Genomic DNA, 15,677 nt, shown 5'->3' on the forward strand with positions numbered 1-15,677 from the left:
TATAACCAGAAACACTTGATGATCTCGGACAAAATTATTTAAACAAAACAGTGCAGATTATTTTCCTTTTTTTTCCGGGATTTCTTTTCGGAATTTTTTAGTTATTACCGTAGAGAAAACGTTTGTAACTTTAAGTACGAGGGGTGGGCGCGGTGTCAGTGACCATTAGACAATCCTCTCCTCTTTCCTTATTACACTTCCCATCCTTCCCATTGTTTTTTTATATAATTTAGACATGATAAATTTCTTATTTTGTTTTTTTAAACAAAACAACGTTTCAGGCTCTTTATAGGTCCCATGGCTACGGCTGACTTTGTGTAATTTGTTAACTCATGTTCGTTCCGCTGCCGGGTACAGACCTCCCGGGAAAAGATATTAACGTTTCACATTTTCTCTTGCAGGTTTCTTTGAAAGATTGTCTTTTATACCAAACTGAATGAATACGATTTGACTTGCATTGGAATGACGTCACGCGGTGATGTTCCAGAATCCACAACTCGGCGTTCAAGTCGATGACGGAGGCCGTGCGCGAGAGCGAGATCAAGAACCGCGACCCCTCCGCCTTGCTCTCGCAGCCCCGGCACTCGTGAGTAGCTCCACACTCACCCACGCCCCCGGTTGTTATTTGCAAGGGGCCAATCGGCACTCGAGGGCGAATCCTCGGCGGCACTGGCGCTGATTAAATCATTTATCATTATATTTCACAATTCTATTTTAACGCATGAAGACCAATGTTTCATTCCTGGCAACCGAGATGTCATGTAAAACTATAAGAACGCTGTTAACTAAAATCACCTCCAATAATGTGGCTATTTAGTGTGCCACTTTACCCCATTCAACCTCGAATTCCGATTGACCTGTGCGAGGACACATGACACGTATTCAGAGAGCGGCAAAAATTCTTAAGTATACAGAAGTAAATAGCGAGAGCCCAATTGTAGCCTTCCCATTACCGCGTCACTGTTTCGCACTAACTCGTGTTCCGTGCAGTCGAGGAATTTGCCGCGATCTGTACTTACAATATTTCTATATAGACATGCCAGTATACAGTGTTTTTTTTTTAATGGTACAGTATGGGGAAATCCGAAACCATAGAAGATACAAAGAAATTGTCTTAGGAACTATTGAGTGTTTTTTTTTTTTTAATTAAAACTGTCCATAAAAATGAATAAAATTGATAAAAAATTTTGATCAACTCCGTTTTACGTAAGGATCATACATTATACGGGACGAAAAAAATCGGGACAGCAGAAGTTGGTCAAATTTCATAAAATGTTTTTCATACAGAATCAATAAAATCGGCCATTTTTTTGAATACTGATAGACTCAGTTTCTTATAAGAATGATTTTATTGTATTGAAAGAAAAGAATCGGGACGGCAGAAGTTGGTCAAACATATTATTCATTTTGTATGATTTTTTTTATTACATTTGACCAACTTCTGGTGTCCAAATTTTTTTCTTCGGATACAGTGAAGTCATCCTTATAAGAGCCTGATTGTTTTTTTTTTGTATTTAAGAAAAATTGTAAATTTTATTAATTTTGTATAAAAAATTATTTTATGAAATGTGATCAACTTCTGCTGTCCCGATTTTTTCGTACCATACAATGAAATGATGCCTTCAAACTGAGTTGATCAGCACTTAAAAAATTTTGATCAATTTTATTCACGTTTGACCAAAAAATTGATCATGCCAAAAATTATTTTCCTAACACAGTTTCCCTGTTATCTTCTAGGTTACGGATTTCCTCATACTGTCCCATTAAAAAACACACTGAATAATAATGATCCATATAACCAAATCATAGATATTGCCTATCAACATTTAGACTCGTAACGTTCATGCAATTTAGTCAAAATTACAAAATCAACATGTTACGAGAGAACATTGAACTAATTATATCTAACCAAATTCGTAAGTGTTTAGTTTTACTGTTAAGGCAGATTCTCATAATGATTTCTAGATTCCACTGAGGTTAGTGTTGTCATTGCATAGAACTTGGGCGTTGGAGAACAAACTTGATTCATTTAAAGAATTCATTATCAAAATCAGCCTTACTGTACGGATAGATAAAGATTAAAATTAGTGTACCGGTGTTGCTACCTCAAGTCTTCCACTACTTTTTAAAAATACGACTTTAATACGATTTTTAGTAAAAAAGTTTGATTATAACTGAACGTCAATGTCGTGGAACGCGTGATTTATCTATCTTAGATAGATATACTAACTGTTTATTTATGTAAATATGTGTATATGTACTCAGTTCTATTTTATGGATATCACACGTATATTAGTTACTGATAGCATTTATGAAGCACTCATACTGAATCGAGCATGGTTTAAGACTGGTTTTCCAAAATTTGCACATAACTCGTCGCAGATGTCGATTCCACTGTCTCTCACTAAAACTTATCACACAGAATCAAAAATGATTTCTTTCGAAATGCATTTTCGATTGTGTCAAGAAAGGTGCACTCTCTACACAGCACTGTGGAGTGTAACAGATACCACTCACACACAGATTTTCAGATGACAGACTCTCTGCTAGCCCTCTGTTGGTCGTGTATGAAATTAGAGGCCCTCGTTATGTTTTAGCGCAATGGAGAGTCGAATCGGCATCTTCGTGAACTACTAATAATCAAAACTTTAAAGGCATATGGCTGCATGGATGCTATCTAACGTATAATTTGATGTTATAGTTTGTTTTAAACATCGTAATCAACCGCCGCAGCGCGTGAGCGGTTATGTAGTCGATATCATTACAACTATGATTATAATGTTTAAATCTCTTATTCCATAAGTGTGTGGTGTACGTTTCGCTGCTTGCCCGCCTTATTGTGTAATTAATAGAATCGATATTGCTGCGTTGTTTCGCCCCGCTTTCCTCTTCATTAGAGTGCAGTTAGTGCAGATACGTCTTAAGTAATGGCCAAAGGTATTTTCACCGGCCAATTACACAGTAAGGTATTTCCTAATATACAAATTTAAATTTGGGCAGGCAGCCTTTCGTCGTGAGTGTGTAGCGCACGCAGTAATTAGTTATGGTTTTCCTTTTCTTTTATTTCGCTTCGCATCACCCCTCCCCGCACTCGGTGACGCCCTTACGCTCAGATACCACTTCTTGTCGTATCCGACGTCGCTAGATGGACGATCGCAGCTCCCGCGGCTCCTTTGAGGCTCCCACCAACCGGTTCGCATTCGATAATCGTGTCCGAAGCAAAGCGTCGACCGGCACGAGCGGCGACGGAGTAGTATCTGAGCGGGAACGGGGCGGCGGGTCCCGCACGGCCGCTGACGTTGTTGTTGGTGCGGTGTAGCGCGCGCAGCGAGCGGCGCGGCGAGCCGCTCGGCCTCAAGTGGCGGCGGCACGCCGTGGCGCCGTCGGAGGCGCGGCCCGCCGGCGCCGCGCGCCCCCGCCTAATTTGACGCTCGGCCGCAGCCGGGCCGCCTCGACGGGCCTCGCCGCGGCTGGCCGGAACCGGTCGCGACGCGTGAAGCCACCCGAGCAATTGCTACTGGCTAATTAGTGGAAATCGAATATGCTTAAGGATGAAGATCTCGAATTATTTTATACTCTTTGCGACGGCGGTTCGAATAGGTGTCGCTTTCCGTCGCTGGATATTATTTTTATCGAGTCGACGTTCACGATTGTATATAAACTGTTGTGTGCAGTAGACGTGTTAAAGATGCGCCCCTTTAGGGGAAGCGACGAGTGAGAGAAAAAACGTTTTGATGCGAAGCACTCGACGTAGTCCTTCCGTAGTTTAGCTAAGTTACTCCTCGGTATTTGATACCGGCAACGGTAGGTCTTCTGCTAGTTTTCCGCTCGCAACGACTTATGATATTTTTATAGATATTTACACGTACTTGTTAATTTGTTGATAAGTTATTTACGAAACGACGACCGCCATCGAATGAAACCGTTGACAACGAATGTTCTTGTTACAAGTTGGAGTTCCGTCGGGAACTCGCCGAGAGCGAGTTTACTCGAGCTTACTCGAGCCAAATGGTAAATAGGTGGAATGGATGTAATCCATATTATTTTATTGGTATAGCCAGCTAATGTAAACGCTAGTGAAGGTTTATGAGTAAGACTAGTTGGAAGCGATTGAGAGCTAACTCGTTCAAATGTTGCCAGCGGATCACACATTTAAAAAAAAGGTTAGTGAGGTTACTTAAGGTTCAGGTTAGCACAATTGGACACAGACTTAGTATCTAGCAAAACAGTGTTAAGAGTGGATACTACCTCCGCTCGAATTCTATTTTCCTCGTACTATTTGGTTCCTTTTTCTTGGGTCGAGCGGAAAGACGCTGGCTTTATTTCAAAACTTTTTTATTTTACAAGTGAAGTTAAAGCCATTTGAAGAATGCATATCGTATACTATTCGTGTTCTATTTACTTCAGTTGATATAAAAAATCATTGGTACATGTAAAGTACCAACCTATTAAAAACATTTTGATTTGGTTTTCTTGTACAATTTCGAGGTAAGTTTGTGTTTTTTGTATCGTGAAAATTTCGAGGAATCGTGTTTTCACACCGTACAAGTAACCAGTGTACAGCCTCAATTTTACTATATATTTATTCCAAAGTGATTTATTTAAAACTTTCGCTGTTATGCAGAATCAACCAAGGCCATTTGGGGTAGTATGAACTCTTAAGACAGCGGCATTATCTTCCTGAACTTCCTGTAACCACTCTGGCCATCGTGAAGGACATGCCAGTCGCGGTCAACTGATAATGGCCGGAAAAAGCTTGAATCATTTATTGGTATACTTTTGCTCTCGACTCGGTGTCTAAGTTCGTCCTTTCTATCTACAAGGTCCTCATCACATTGTACAATGAATTTGATCGAATCTTCCTACGCTTGTATACGTCCCACAAAAGCATTTAATAGTCGCAATTGTCCCAATATAATAAAATCGTGTTGCCTTAGATGTAAAGCTACCAATGTACAAACCCAAATTTCCTATTGTACTGCATTCCATTGTTGGTTATTGTGTATATAGTTTGTGCCGTTTGTTATTTTATGTAAATACAAACTGATAATTATTCCCATAAAAATCATCACGATCTGGCCGCTTCAGCAAGTCCGTGCTTTAGTCGGGGGGATGTGTCACTCAGCCGTGAGCTTTGTTGGCGATAATTGCTTGTCATTTGTGTCGATCCACCGTCGAAGATTAGCAATTGTTAGTTTCTGCACTAAATGAATACGTGTCAAGAATATACTGCAAAACCTTATTTAACTGAAATGTGACCATAAAATAGCGCTTCCCGCGGATTGCCGCATTTGTTTGTCCTCTACCACGCAATAGCAAGTTTACCGCCGATCGAGTTCAAAGCAGAGGGACAGTGGAACGGAAACATTGCACCCGATCTACACCCCGCAGCACCTAAGGCGCGATGCCTGAAACGGTCACTAAATATTTAGAATAAACGATTTACAGGCCTACCGCTTAACTTTGTCGGTTCCTAAGGTAACTGCGCGGTGCGGGAGGAGTGACAGTTTAAGCAACAGTTATGTCGCACTGCACATGGGTTTATTTCAACTAGGTTCTTCTGACGATATTCAATAACAAGTTGATTGAAACAAGGGCCTACCAAATTAGTCAGTTGTTGTTATGTCAAACGAAAATAAAAAAAAACTATTTAATTAATAGTTGAGATGAATGGACAAGTCATTTGGCAGTTCTTTCAATAAATTTGTTATTGAATATCGTCAGAAACATCTTGTTGAAATTATCCCGTGTACAGCGCGACATAACTGTCACTCCTCTCGCACCCCGCAGCTACCTCAGGAACTGACTCAGTGAAGCGGTAGGCCTATAAGTGGTTACATCATTTACATCAAAAAGATATTTTTATATGTAAATTCGCAAGGCTGATTGTGATGCCTCAGTAGCATTCCTTGTCACGCCACAATATTAAGAAAGAGTTATTAAATAACAAATTAAAATGAAAAATATACTGTTTTTTTAAAGGATAGTGATGTTTTTTGGTCAGTGACTTTAGAACAATCATTGTTCGTTTACGAGTATATTAATGGAATTTGTCACTGCATTTACTTAATCAGTATCTCTCTGTATTAACCCATAACATTCCAGAATACAGTAGGTACTAAAAAATCTTTGAAAAAAGTAGATTCTCTATGATAATGTATATGGTAGATCAATTTTTGTATACAACATTCATGTTAATGGACTGCATCATTCCGTCTGAAGCTAAAAAAGAGTGAAACACTGTGATTCGATAGATTTTGTATAAATTACACCGTATTCCTCAAATATAGGACGCTAGACGACCCAATTGTAGTTAATTATATTCTGATATGAAATAGTAAAGTTTGAGAAAATATGAATCGGGTATTTAAATATATCCTTGTTGTATTTAAGGGTTTGATTGAATGTCAGGAAAATTTGACAACGGGTTTAATTTCAAATATTAAAAATTCCACTTAGTTTCATGCCGCTGTTTAGCAGCGGTCTTTATTTGGTGAGCCCGCGCGAAAGATCTATGTCGATCCAGCCAAAAAGGCTTAAGAGTTTCACGCCAGCACTGTCGGATGTTTCCTTAGCATTTAATAAAAATCCTCTTTATTTAAAATACTCTACGCCAAACGTTCGATCGTTTTTTTTATTTCCACAACTATATCTCCTGCGTAATATATAATGTACATAGATAGTACACAAATATACAAGTAACGACGACATTTTTTATTGTGCGGTTTTAATGAAGCACTTTTTAACATTTTGTCGATAACTATAAAATACTTTGCATTTTTTTTTCAATGCTAGTTGTAATAATGAAAAGGTATTGGTTATTCTGGATCCCTTTGTGACCGTGTAAGGAATAAATGGTATTATAATGTGGAGGAAATTAATAATAGTAATACTCTGAAAAAGCTATCAAACGTTTGCTCAAGTAATCTAGCTGTAGTTAAACCATGAAACAGTTAAATATCGGTCGATCTTCCCACACATGTAATGTACATTACACCATGTATATTAATATAATGCACAAAAAGATTTACACGTAATAGAACCCGGCTCGCCTGTTGTTTACGTCATCTTCCTACTTCTTCATGTGTTTGTTTTTTACATATAACATTTTTCCTTACGATACTTTACATAATTATAGAATCGTGGTTGGGCACCTGTACTTTTTGTGTATGTAACGTATTCAAATGATGGAGAAGTCCGCATAATACGGGTTAATTAACATCAAACAAACTGTAAATTTCAGAGAATTCCAATACCGTATGACAGTTAACGGTCCCCTTGTTTTGGGCGTGCCTTCCAATATCCGACGCTTTTGTAAATTTTCCAGCCCGTACAAGTATGGCGAAAGCAGTCCTATATACATATATTTGTATATTTTAATTTCATCCCTCATTATCACCCGTGACCTGTACAAAGTAAAACAATCGTGTACTTTCACTCTCACTATACAAAGTCCACTCTTCCCTTGTTCGAGCTCCACATACCGAGCGCGACCGCGACGGAGCGGGCGCGATTGACAAATTTGCAAATGTTTCTAAACGCGCCGCGACGTGTTCGGCGGGCGGAGATCGCTGCTCATGTGACATACATCAATTGTAAGATACATAACCCGTATTGTAGTACACTGTGTGCATCGGCAGACTTCTGTACATAGTAGTTCTTTTTGGGTACCAGCAACTCTGAAAGTTTAGTAGTGATTTTATAGTAATATATATTTATGAATTTTTAGACAAAAAAAATTAGACACTTTTGCCCACACTTTATTAAAAGAAAAGTGTTGTACTCCCTATTAAAAAAGTGTGCTCAACACCAACGCCTGCAACAAACAGTTCCCAAATGCGTTATTATTGCGTGAAACACATAGAGAACGGGTGCGGGTCGGGATCACAGCGGGTGCAATTCCGTGTATTTATATGGACGACAACACACCACGAGCGGGCGGTGGACCCGACGACGTGCACCCATCCCGCATATATAAATACACGGAATTACACCCGCCGTGACGCGCGCCCGACCGGCGCCGGTGTCAATGTGTTTCACGCTTAAGTGCACGTCGGCTGAGATGTTTCACAATTGTTAGAATACAATCATAGGCACCGACGATGATATCATCTGAAATAAACAAATGTAGGCATTTGATTGATTAAAAGTAACGATCTTAAGCCGTAATTAAAGTGACGTTTATTAATAACCGAAATGATGCGTAATCCGTAAGTAACCGTTTATGTTCCTCCAATACGGTTGTCTTAAGTAAGATCTTGTAACTCTGGCCGCTACTTGTTATGCTTGATGGCGGAACGGAATGATGAACACGAAGACGTTCGATATATAATTTATATACAAATCGTAGAGCAATGTGCATTGTGCGTAATTGAGGTACCGTTCTTTAACTGCAGAGCAAGTTGAAATTTTGAAATATTGCTCAATTCTCCTAAATTCTTAATATCGATCCTACACTTGAGATGTATCTATTATAATGGGCCTAAAATGATTTTGTTTTAGCCGTGATTTCTTTCTAATGTCCAATTGTGATTAGAAACTATGCCTTAACAGATTTGCTGGTATTTAGAAACCACCACGGCTATGTCCATTGTGCGTTAAGTGTAGACACAGAGTACTTACTACTCCTGTGTACTCAGGCCACATAGAGGCGGCCGCGAAAACGATCCGCGCGCGGGAATTTTTGTAATGTACGAGTTCATATGAACCGTGGCACACTGAATCACAATTTCTGTTGATGCTGAAGTCATATCATCAGGATCGGTAATATACCGCTATCGTTATGATGTCACCGGCACCGCCTGGCCCTCTTATAAATTAATTATAATTGTAAATGTGAGACCGTTCGCACTTTAACGCACGATGGAAACACTTCTCAAATGAAATATCCGTTGAGATGTTTTGTGCGGTGTCTAAACATGAATGGCATTTTTATTGCAGTTATCAACACAACGTATTCTAAAACTCTAAAAAATCTATTTATATAATTAAGGTAATTTGTACAGATAAATCGGAGTGTGCAATAAAGAATATTCATTCATTCATGGGAATTTGATCTGTATCTAGATTAATTTTAAGTGTAAATCAATGGCAATTTCTAAAAATGGTCTCATTTCTTTAATGCCTACAGATATATGAGAAAGGACTTTTCATTTAGATTAGTGATGCAAACTCGCACTTCGCTTTCTGTCGACAGTGCCTATTGTAATAATTATATAATGTAATGTAAATAGTAAGAAAGAGAGCCTTATTGCTATCGTTTGTAAACTACTTACTACTTTATGAATAAAATGTTGCCACTTTCAACAAAACTATTCTGTATTATTAGTTTTAAGTATTGCTAGGAGTAAGGGAAGTATCCTTTTAATTATTCAGCCTGTCTTAAATTTACTTGATGGCAGGGAATGAAATTTGGGAACTTTTCAGTTGCAATGTTAAGAGCGCCTGAATTCATTGCCATATGGTAAATATTGGTCAAATGTAATTTTGAGGTATCGAATACACCGCGACCACTTGGGATGTGCACAAATTTTTTTAGGTTAGTTTCACTTTTCAGATTTTGAAGACGATTGTGCAAAATCCCTAAACAAATTAAACGCCGTAACAACGCGGGAGCAATACTCCTTTAGACTTAGATAAAATCGAACATAAAGGATACTTTTCTTTGGACCCATATTTTACCTAAATTGATTATATTCGCCACGGGTCAGCTTCCCACTGGCACGGAGACGATTGCGGGGTCCTCGGTGGAGGGGAAGGAATGTTGTGGTGTGGCATGTACTAATGTTGGTGTTTGGTGCGGCTAGCGCGGGCGCGGCCGCGGCGCGGGCGGACGCGCGCCACGCCCTGGCGCGGCTGGCCACGTGTAAGTACCGCCGTTACTTCACTCGCTGCTCTCTTGTGCCTGACGCTTCGACGCCTGACTGCAACGCATGTCGCACGGTCTACGCTTCGCATGCCGCTTCCTTTCATCCATTTACATTTGCGGCCCGCTTGACGGACGGTTCGCTCGCTCCGAAAGGAACATCCCGGTTAACGTGTCGGAGACGACGGCGTCGTCAGGCGGGCTCGCTCTCGCTTCGTCCCGCTTCTCACTGAACAACGGGAGCACCGACCTCCTTCCTATTGACTATGACTAATATCATTGTTAGCGTCTAGTTAGGTTCGGGGGAGTCTGGGTAGAGACTCTCCCGAGCTAGTTCGACCCGGGAGCGGCCGAACTCGCACGCGAGGCCCGCTCCCTGGTCAGCGGTCGCTGTGTCGCAGCCTCACGGAGAGGGCGCGGCTGCTGCACAACGTGCGCAGTGTGTTCAGCCGCCGCTCCACCCGCGCGGACACGGAGCTGGAACTGTCGCGTGAGTACCGCACCGCACGCGTCCTAGACGCCTCACCACCTCACCACCTCGCCACCTCCACACGTCCACGTCGACCCACAACGCCTCGTAGCGCAAGATCAACCACACCGCGACCGGTCGGTCCGCACCGGTCCCGCGTCATCACGAGCTATTTATCGAATTTTGGACACGGTTTGTGTTTCGGCACAATAGTTTCAGCGTTATTTACAAGCTCGTTCACCACCAGTTCATACTTTTATTCTCGTTAGCAATCTTTATTTTAAAGTAACGAACGACCTCGGAGTCTTCGCTGCCGACGTTTACTTGTCTGCATGTAACGTTTCCCGCGTGTGTGAACAGACGGGTTCGCGTTTTCTCAAGAGGAGGGCGGCAGCGTATCGCAGGCGGAGGTGATCCGCGCGTACGACACGCGCGAGCCGAGGGAGCGGCACTCCTGAGCTGACGTCACGCGCCGCCGCCCGCGCCCCTCCGCCGCCTGCTGAGGGCCGGGCGCGCCCGCCGCCCCTCCGCCCCCGCCGCCCTCGCCGCCCACACGTACAAAGCACTCCGCGTCCAACTCCGGACGTGTCGCACGTTGCGAGCGTTTTCAGACTGCGGGTTCAGGCTTACGTATTAATATCTTAGAGAAGACATACTATGTACGTAACGATGAAGTGCAGAACCCGAGTTGAGCCAGCGCAAGTCGTCAAACCTGCATTTCTTAAAACGCTCCCGAAATGTCGTAATGCATTTACAACGACAATTACCGTTTCAGGTTTAAATGTCTGTAATAACGTTAATATACATATATGAATGCTTGAGTAGAAATATCCTCCGAGTGCACGCTACTCGGCGACACAGAGATTCGAACCAATGTTACGTAGATCTGTTATTGTTTTAACTTTTAAATCTGCTTTATAACTATGTGGCGGAGTACCGCTGTGCGAACAGAAAATACTATTTATTTATTAGAACTGAGAGCACGATTCTTCAGTATTGATCGAGATCTATTTATTGTACTCGTAGTTATGTATGACATTTCAAATAGGTAGATGTTCGGCACACTTAGTGTCACGTTTGTCGTCGCCTTTGGCGGCTCCATCGCCTGCATCGAGGGTACAAGAAGCAAGTACATTTTGTTGCAGTACAATGCGAGGGTTTACATAATCTCTAGTAAATACTGGATTTAGTTTATGGCGATTAACGTTTTATCCGACATCAAATATGTACAATGAAGAAACCTCGAAATATTAATATTTAATTTTATTCACAAAGCAAAGCGCTTTACACAGTCCCAGTTAGGATCCGGAAGGGCCTGTCATAAAGGGCAGTCGCTACACGATGGATTCTGTATATTTTGCTAAGTTCACTGCTATCCTTATTTTAATGTTTGATACAAAATGGTGTCCCGGTTGGTCTTCAATGTGGTATGCGAATGACGACGTCCAAACTTGCTGCGATGGAATTTCATTCTCTAGGAAATGGGCTAGTCAATGTGAAGTGATAGACCTTGGTAATTTACTTGAAATTTAAAAAGTGATTTTATACTTTTAGGTAAAGATATAGTTCAAATAACTAAATTCAATTAACAATATAACGAACACGTAAAAAAAAAGATTGGGCCTGTCACTCTTTACGAATGTAAATAATCCTTTGTCACCATTGACTTACAAATATATGGACGACGGGTCTAATACAAAAACTACGAAAAAAATGTCCCAAGTCAACCTATTTAAACGTAACGTATGTAAAGGAATATGAAAAAGCTAAAACGTTGAATTGAAATTGTAATGTCATCGCAGTACTGTCTAATTTTGCTTGCTTCGCTGTCAGTCGAACAAACGAAAACTAAAGCTTGAATGACGCTCTGTATACGATTTTAACGCCCTATAAGTTCGGACACTTTTTAGCGCGGACGCGACGTCCATATAATTGTAAGTCAATGTTTGTCACCTTCCAAATATCGTACCACGCTTTATTGTCAAAGAAAGACACAATATATCTTAGATTATGACCTATGTACGTTAAATTCATCTTATTCTGTCATTTTACTCCATTGTCCAGATGACTTTGTGCTTTGACCAACTCGGAATCCTTGTTAATAAATGTATGCGAGCTGAATTCAAAATTTACCCTTCAAACTTTGAGCACCTTAATCGAAATGACAGCCGGTGCTTACTCGCTCCAATCGGCCACTCCAGAGTCGACATAAAGATTTGTTAACCAATCTTGATGATATTCTGGACGTGGCTATTTTTGCTGTTGGTCATTCACGAACAAAGTGACTGTACATTTTGCTGTAGATATTTATTTTTAAAGACTAAGTTATTTTGATATATATGTATTGAGTGATATAAAAAGATTTATTAACATTACGTGTTAATTTGGCCTTAATTCATGTAGCGTTTCGTTTCAACATTACAGAAACAGGAGTATAGTAATAATTATCGCTCGTTAAATTATCGCTGAAGCTCTCTCAACAGCTCTATGCTTAGATGTGCTTCTCTACACTTACACGTATGATATGAAATATTATAATATTCTATTTACTATATTGTGTAGTAGAAATGATGCTGATGTACTATATTTACTTAATAATTGTGATAAATAACTGGTGGAGCTAAATTTTCAGAGTCTTTACAAAAGAGTGCTAGTGTTTTGGATATTTGTAGTTTTACGTTTACACGAGGACCTGCCGCGTTGCGAATTTTATTCTAGAAAAAAATACGTAACCTGAGTTACAGGATTGTCAAAAAGCTTTGTAAACACGCCAGACATTAAGCTACACATTGACGTATCTTGTTCCGTCGCACTGGAGGCGATTTTCGAACAGAACTAATAACGAATGAACACTTGAATTGGAAATTGTGTGAACCGTATATATTCGTAGAGTTACACTTATCGAGTTCTTAGGCTTTCATGAATTTTTTCCGTTCTAAATAGCGTTTATTTGTGTTTTCACTTATAAATAAATATATGTAAGTCGTGATCTAAAGTATTTTCAAAATCTTTGTTCGAAAATATACCCATACTGTCGAGCAAATAACGCTTTACAAAAAATATTCCTGTTGAAAACCTCAATCGACACTACACATATTAGGACCGGCCGAGTTCTAAAGTGAGAACTGCTCGAAGGAATAAAATGAGTAACGCGTCAGCCTCGTCTTCACTATACCTCTAACAGTGTATTATTGTTAACTGTTACTTGACTAAGATGATTTAATGGCGGCCGCGGCCGCGGGGCACACATCAACTTTATTTTAATTGCTTTATTTATTTATATATTCATTTAGAAAATGACCAACGTATACTTATGTATACATATTACACTTAGGCATATAACTTAACTGTTAAGTTTAAGTGCAAGATATAATTAAATATTTTTGAAAAAATAATGTTAAGTTCAGAGACAGAGGCAAAGACGGTATTCCCTGTCAATTGCAATGTTGTTTAAGAGTAAAAGTTGAGCGAGACAAAGACTAAGAACAAAGACAAAGACTACGGCAACAAATAACAAACACTCGGGACCAACGCGGCTGTAAAACGAATACTGCGTAACGTAGCCTTTTTCGGCGGCTGTCGATCAGTCTACCTAACTACTAACCAAGTCTAACCGACTAACCAAGATCAGTGAGTACATTTCTTGACATTTTAATTCTCGTGTCAGCGAGATGCCCCTCCACGCCCGCGCCCCTCCCCGCTCTGCGGCCGTCACTTTTTTTTAATGTAAGCAAAGATCTAAATGTAACAAACAGAAAATATATTATACGTTCTTGTTCTTTATTACTTGCGTTTCATTTATTTTTTCTACTCCTGCCCACTACATATAATTGTAATTTCATAAACCATACCATAAAGGCGCTGTTTTTGGTGTTCTGAATTAAATTTCTTTTGTCTATGGTACACAGAACTATAATATTAAATTCTAATATAATATAATGTTGCTTAGAATTTAATTATCTATCATATGACAAAAAAATTAGCTCGATATTCCACAAAATGTTCCTAAGTCAACGAATTATCAACACATTATATTACACTCGTTCAACTACTAATGACGTTAGAAAAGTGAACAATGCACAATTATTTTCACCATTGTGAATATTGCGGGTAGTTTTGAATATTTACTATCAAATGACAACTAAACGATGATTAAATAACTGATTAAGTCCTTCGCATTCCTTAATACCTACAAATGGAATTAACCCTTGTAATAGTGAATTCAACTAGTAATGAGTAATAATTGTTATAAAATATTGCTTGCAAAGATAATCCAGAAACCATTGTTGGCATATTCCATGCGCCTGCAAAATTGTTATTAGCAATTACATAGAGAAGAAACTGTCCTTTTAGATGAAAACTTTTGCAAAGACGTTTTATTATTTTGTAAAATAACTTATAGAAACTTAATAAAATAGAGAAAAGAAAGTACGTTTAAGTAGAAATTAGGTAGTAAATAGTTATATAAAAAAGTAAGTGATATACTGCTGAAACGTAGTGGTCAGCCAACCTGGGGGTCTACCACAACCTCTTAACCGTTACAGCATAGAATTATACGATCGTGCGTTCAACTTTGAAAAAATTTAGGTATAAAAGTATTCAAGTTTGCCGCGTCTGATCAACAGCGATCGTTAGTGCGTTCGATTAATATTCGCTGTTAAAGCAGTGCGCCCGTGTTCTAGGGTTGCACACCTGTGCCGAGAGCGACAATTGTGAGCGTGTACGTGCCGGACGGAAGGTCGAAAAGCAATTTTTTTTTAAATATCATCATTTCGTGTTTTCTCACCTAATGGTGTATTTTCTTATTAAGTACATGTTATATTTTACAGAAAAATTATTAAACAGTGAATTTTTAGAAATTTTAGTTTTTATTAAGACAAAGTCATAAAACACGATCGTGCTTGTCAGGATGGAAATGATTAGATTAGTTTTATTTTTAACTACGTTACTTTTGATTATAGTTCTCTACCGACCCTTAGGGTATACGAGAAGGACACTATAACCTGTGCGCGCACAAGATCCTTATAAGTTCAGGTTCTGACCCCAGATCAGCCTGTACAGGGTTGTCACAGACCTGTGTCACATGACTTCATCCGGTTCTTCGAGAAGCTAGTGCCTCGGGTGAGCTGCCCCGGGTGCACGTATAATACCCTTCCTATTTTCCAGATAGGTAACGGAGCCATAGGCACCCTCACTTCCCGTTACGCATTGCACAACTAGCGGTTGCCACCGCTAAGCCGTCGACTCTGAGTCCACTTCCAAATCTCCTAATTGGTGGCGGAGCTGTAAGGCACGCTCTCTTCCCGATGACAAAAAACGACGTCTCCAGTTCACGATAACCTA

At 39.9% G+C, this 15,677-nt stretch overlaps 1 protein-coding gene across 1 annotated transcript in view; it reads left to right on the forward strand.

The window, feature by feature from the left end:
- The window catches only part of LOC113238479, a 12,912-nt gene extending 801 nt beyond the window's left edge, over positions 1 to 12,111 (forward strand). The window contains exons 2-5 of the mRNA XM_026475302.1: positions 488 to 586; positions 3,952 to 4,011; positions 9,807 to 10,355; positions 10,695 to 12,111. Of these exons, the coding sequence (XP_026331087.1) occupies positions 513 to 586; positions 3,952 to 4,011; positions 9,807 to 10,098 (426 nt within the window). The 5' untranslated portion in view covers positions 488 to 512 and the 3' untranslated portion in view covers positions 10,099 to 10,355; positions 10,695 to 12,111. The remainder of the gene's footprint in view (positions 1 to 487; positions 587 to 3,951; positions 4,012 to 9,806; positions 10,356 to 10,694) is intronic.
- The last annotated feature ends 3,566 nt before the right edge of the window (positions 12,112 to 15,677 follow it).

This window comes from Hyposmocoma kahamanoa, unplaced genomic scaffold, assembly GCF_003589595.1.
Source record: "Hyposmocoma kahamanoa isolate Upper Pololo Valley unplaced genomic scaffold, ASM358959v1 96106, whole genome shotgun sequence".
NCBI lineage: Eukaryota > Metazoa > Arthropoda > Insecta > Lepidoptera > Cosmopterigidae > Hyposmocoma > Hyposmocoma kahamanoa.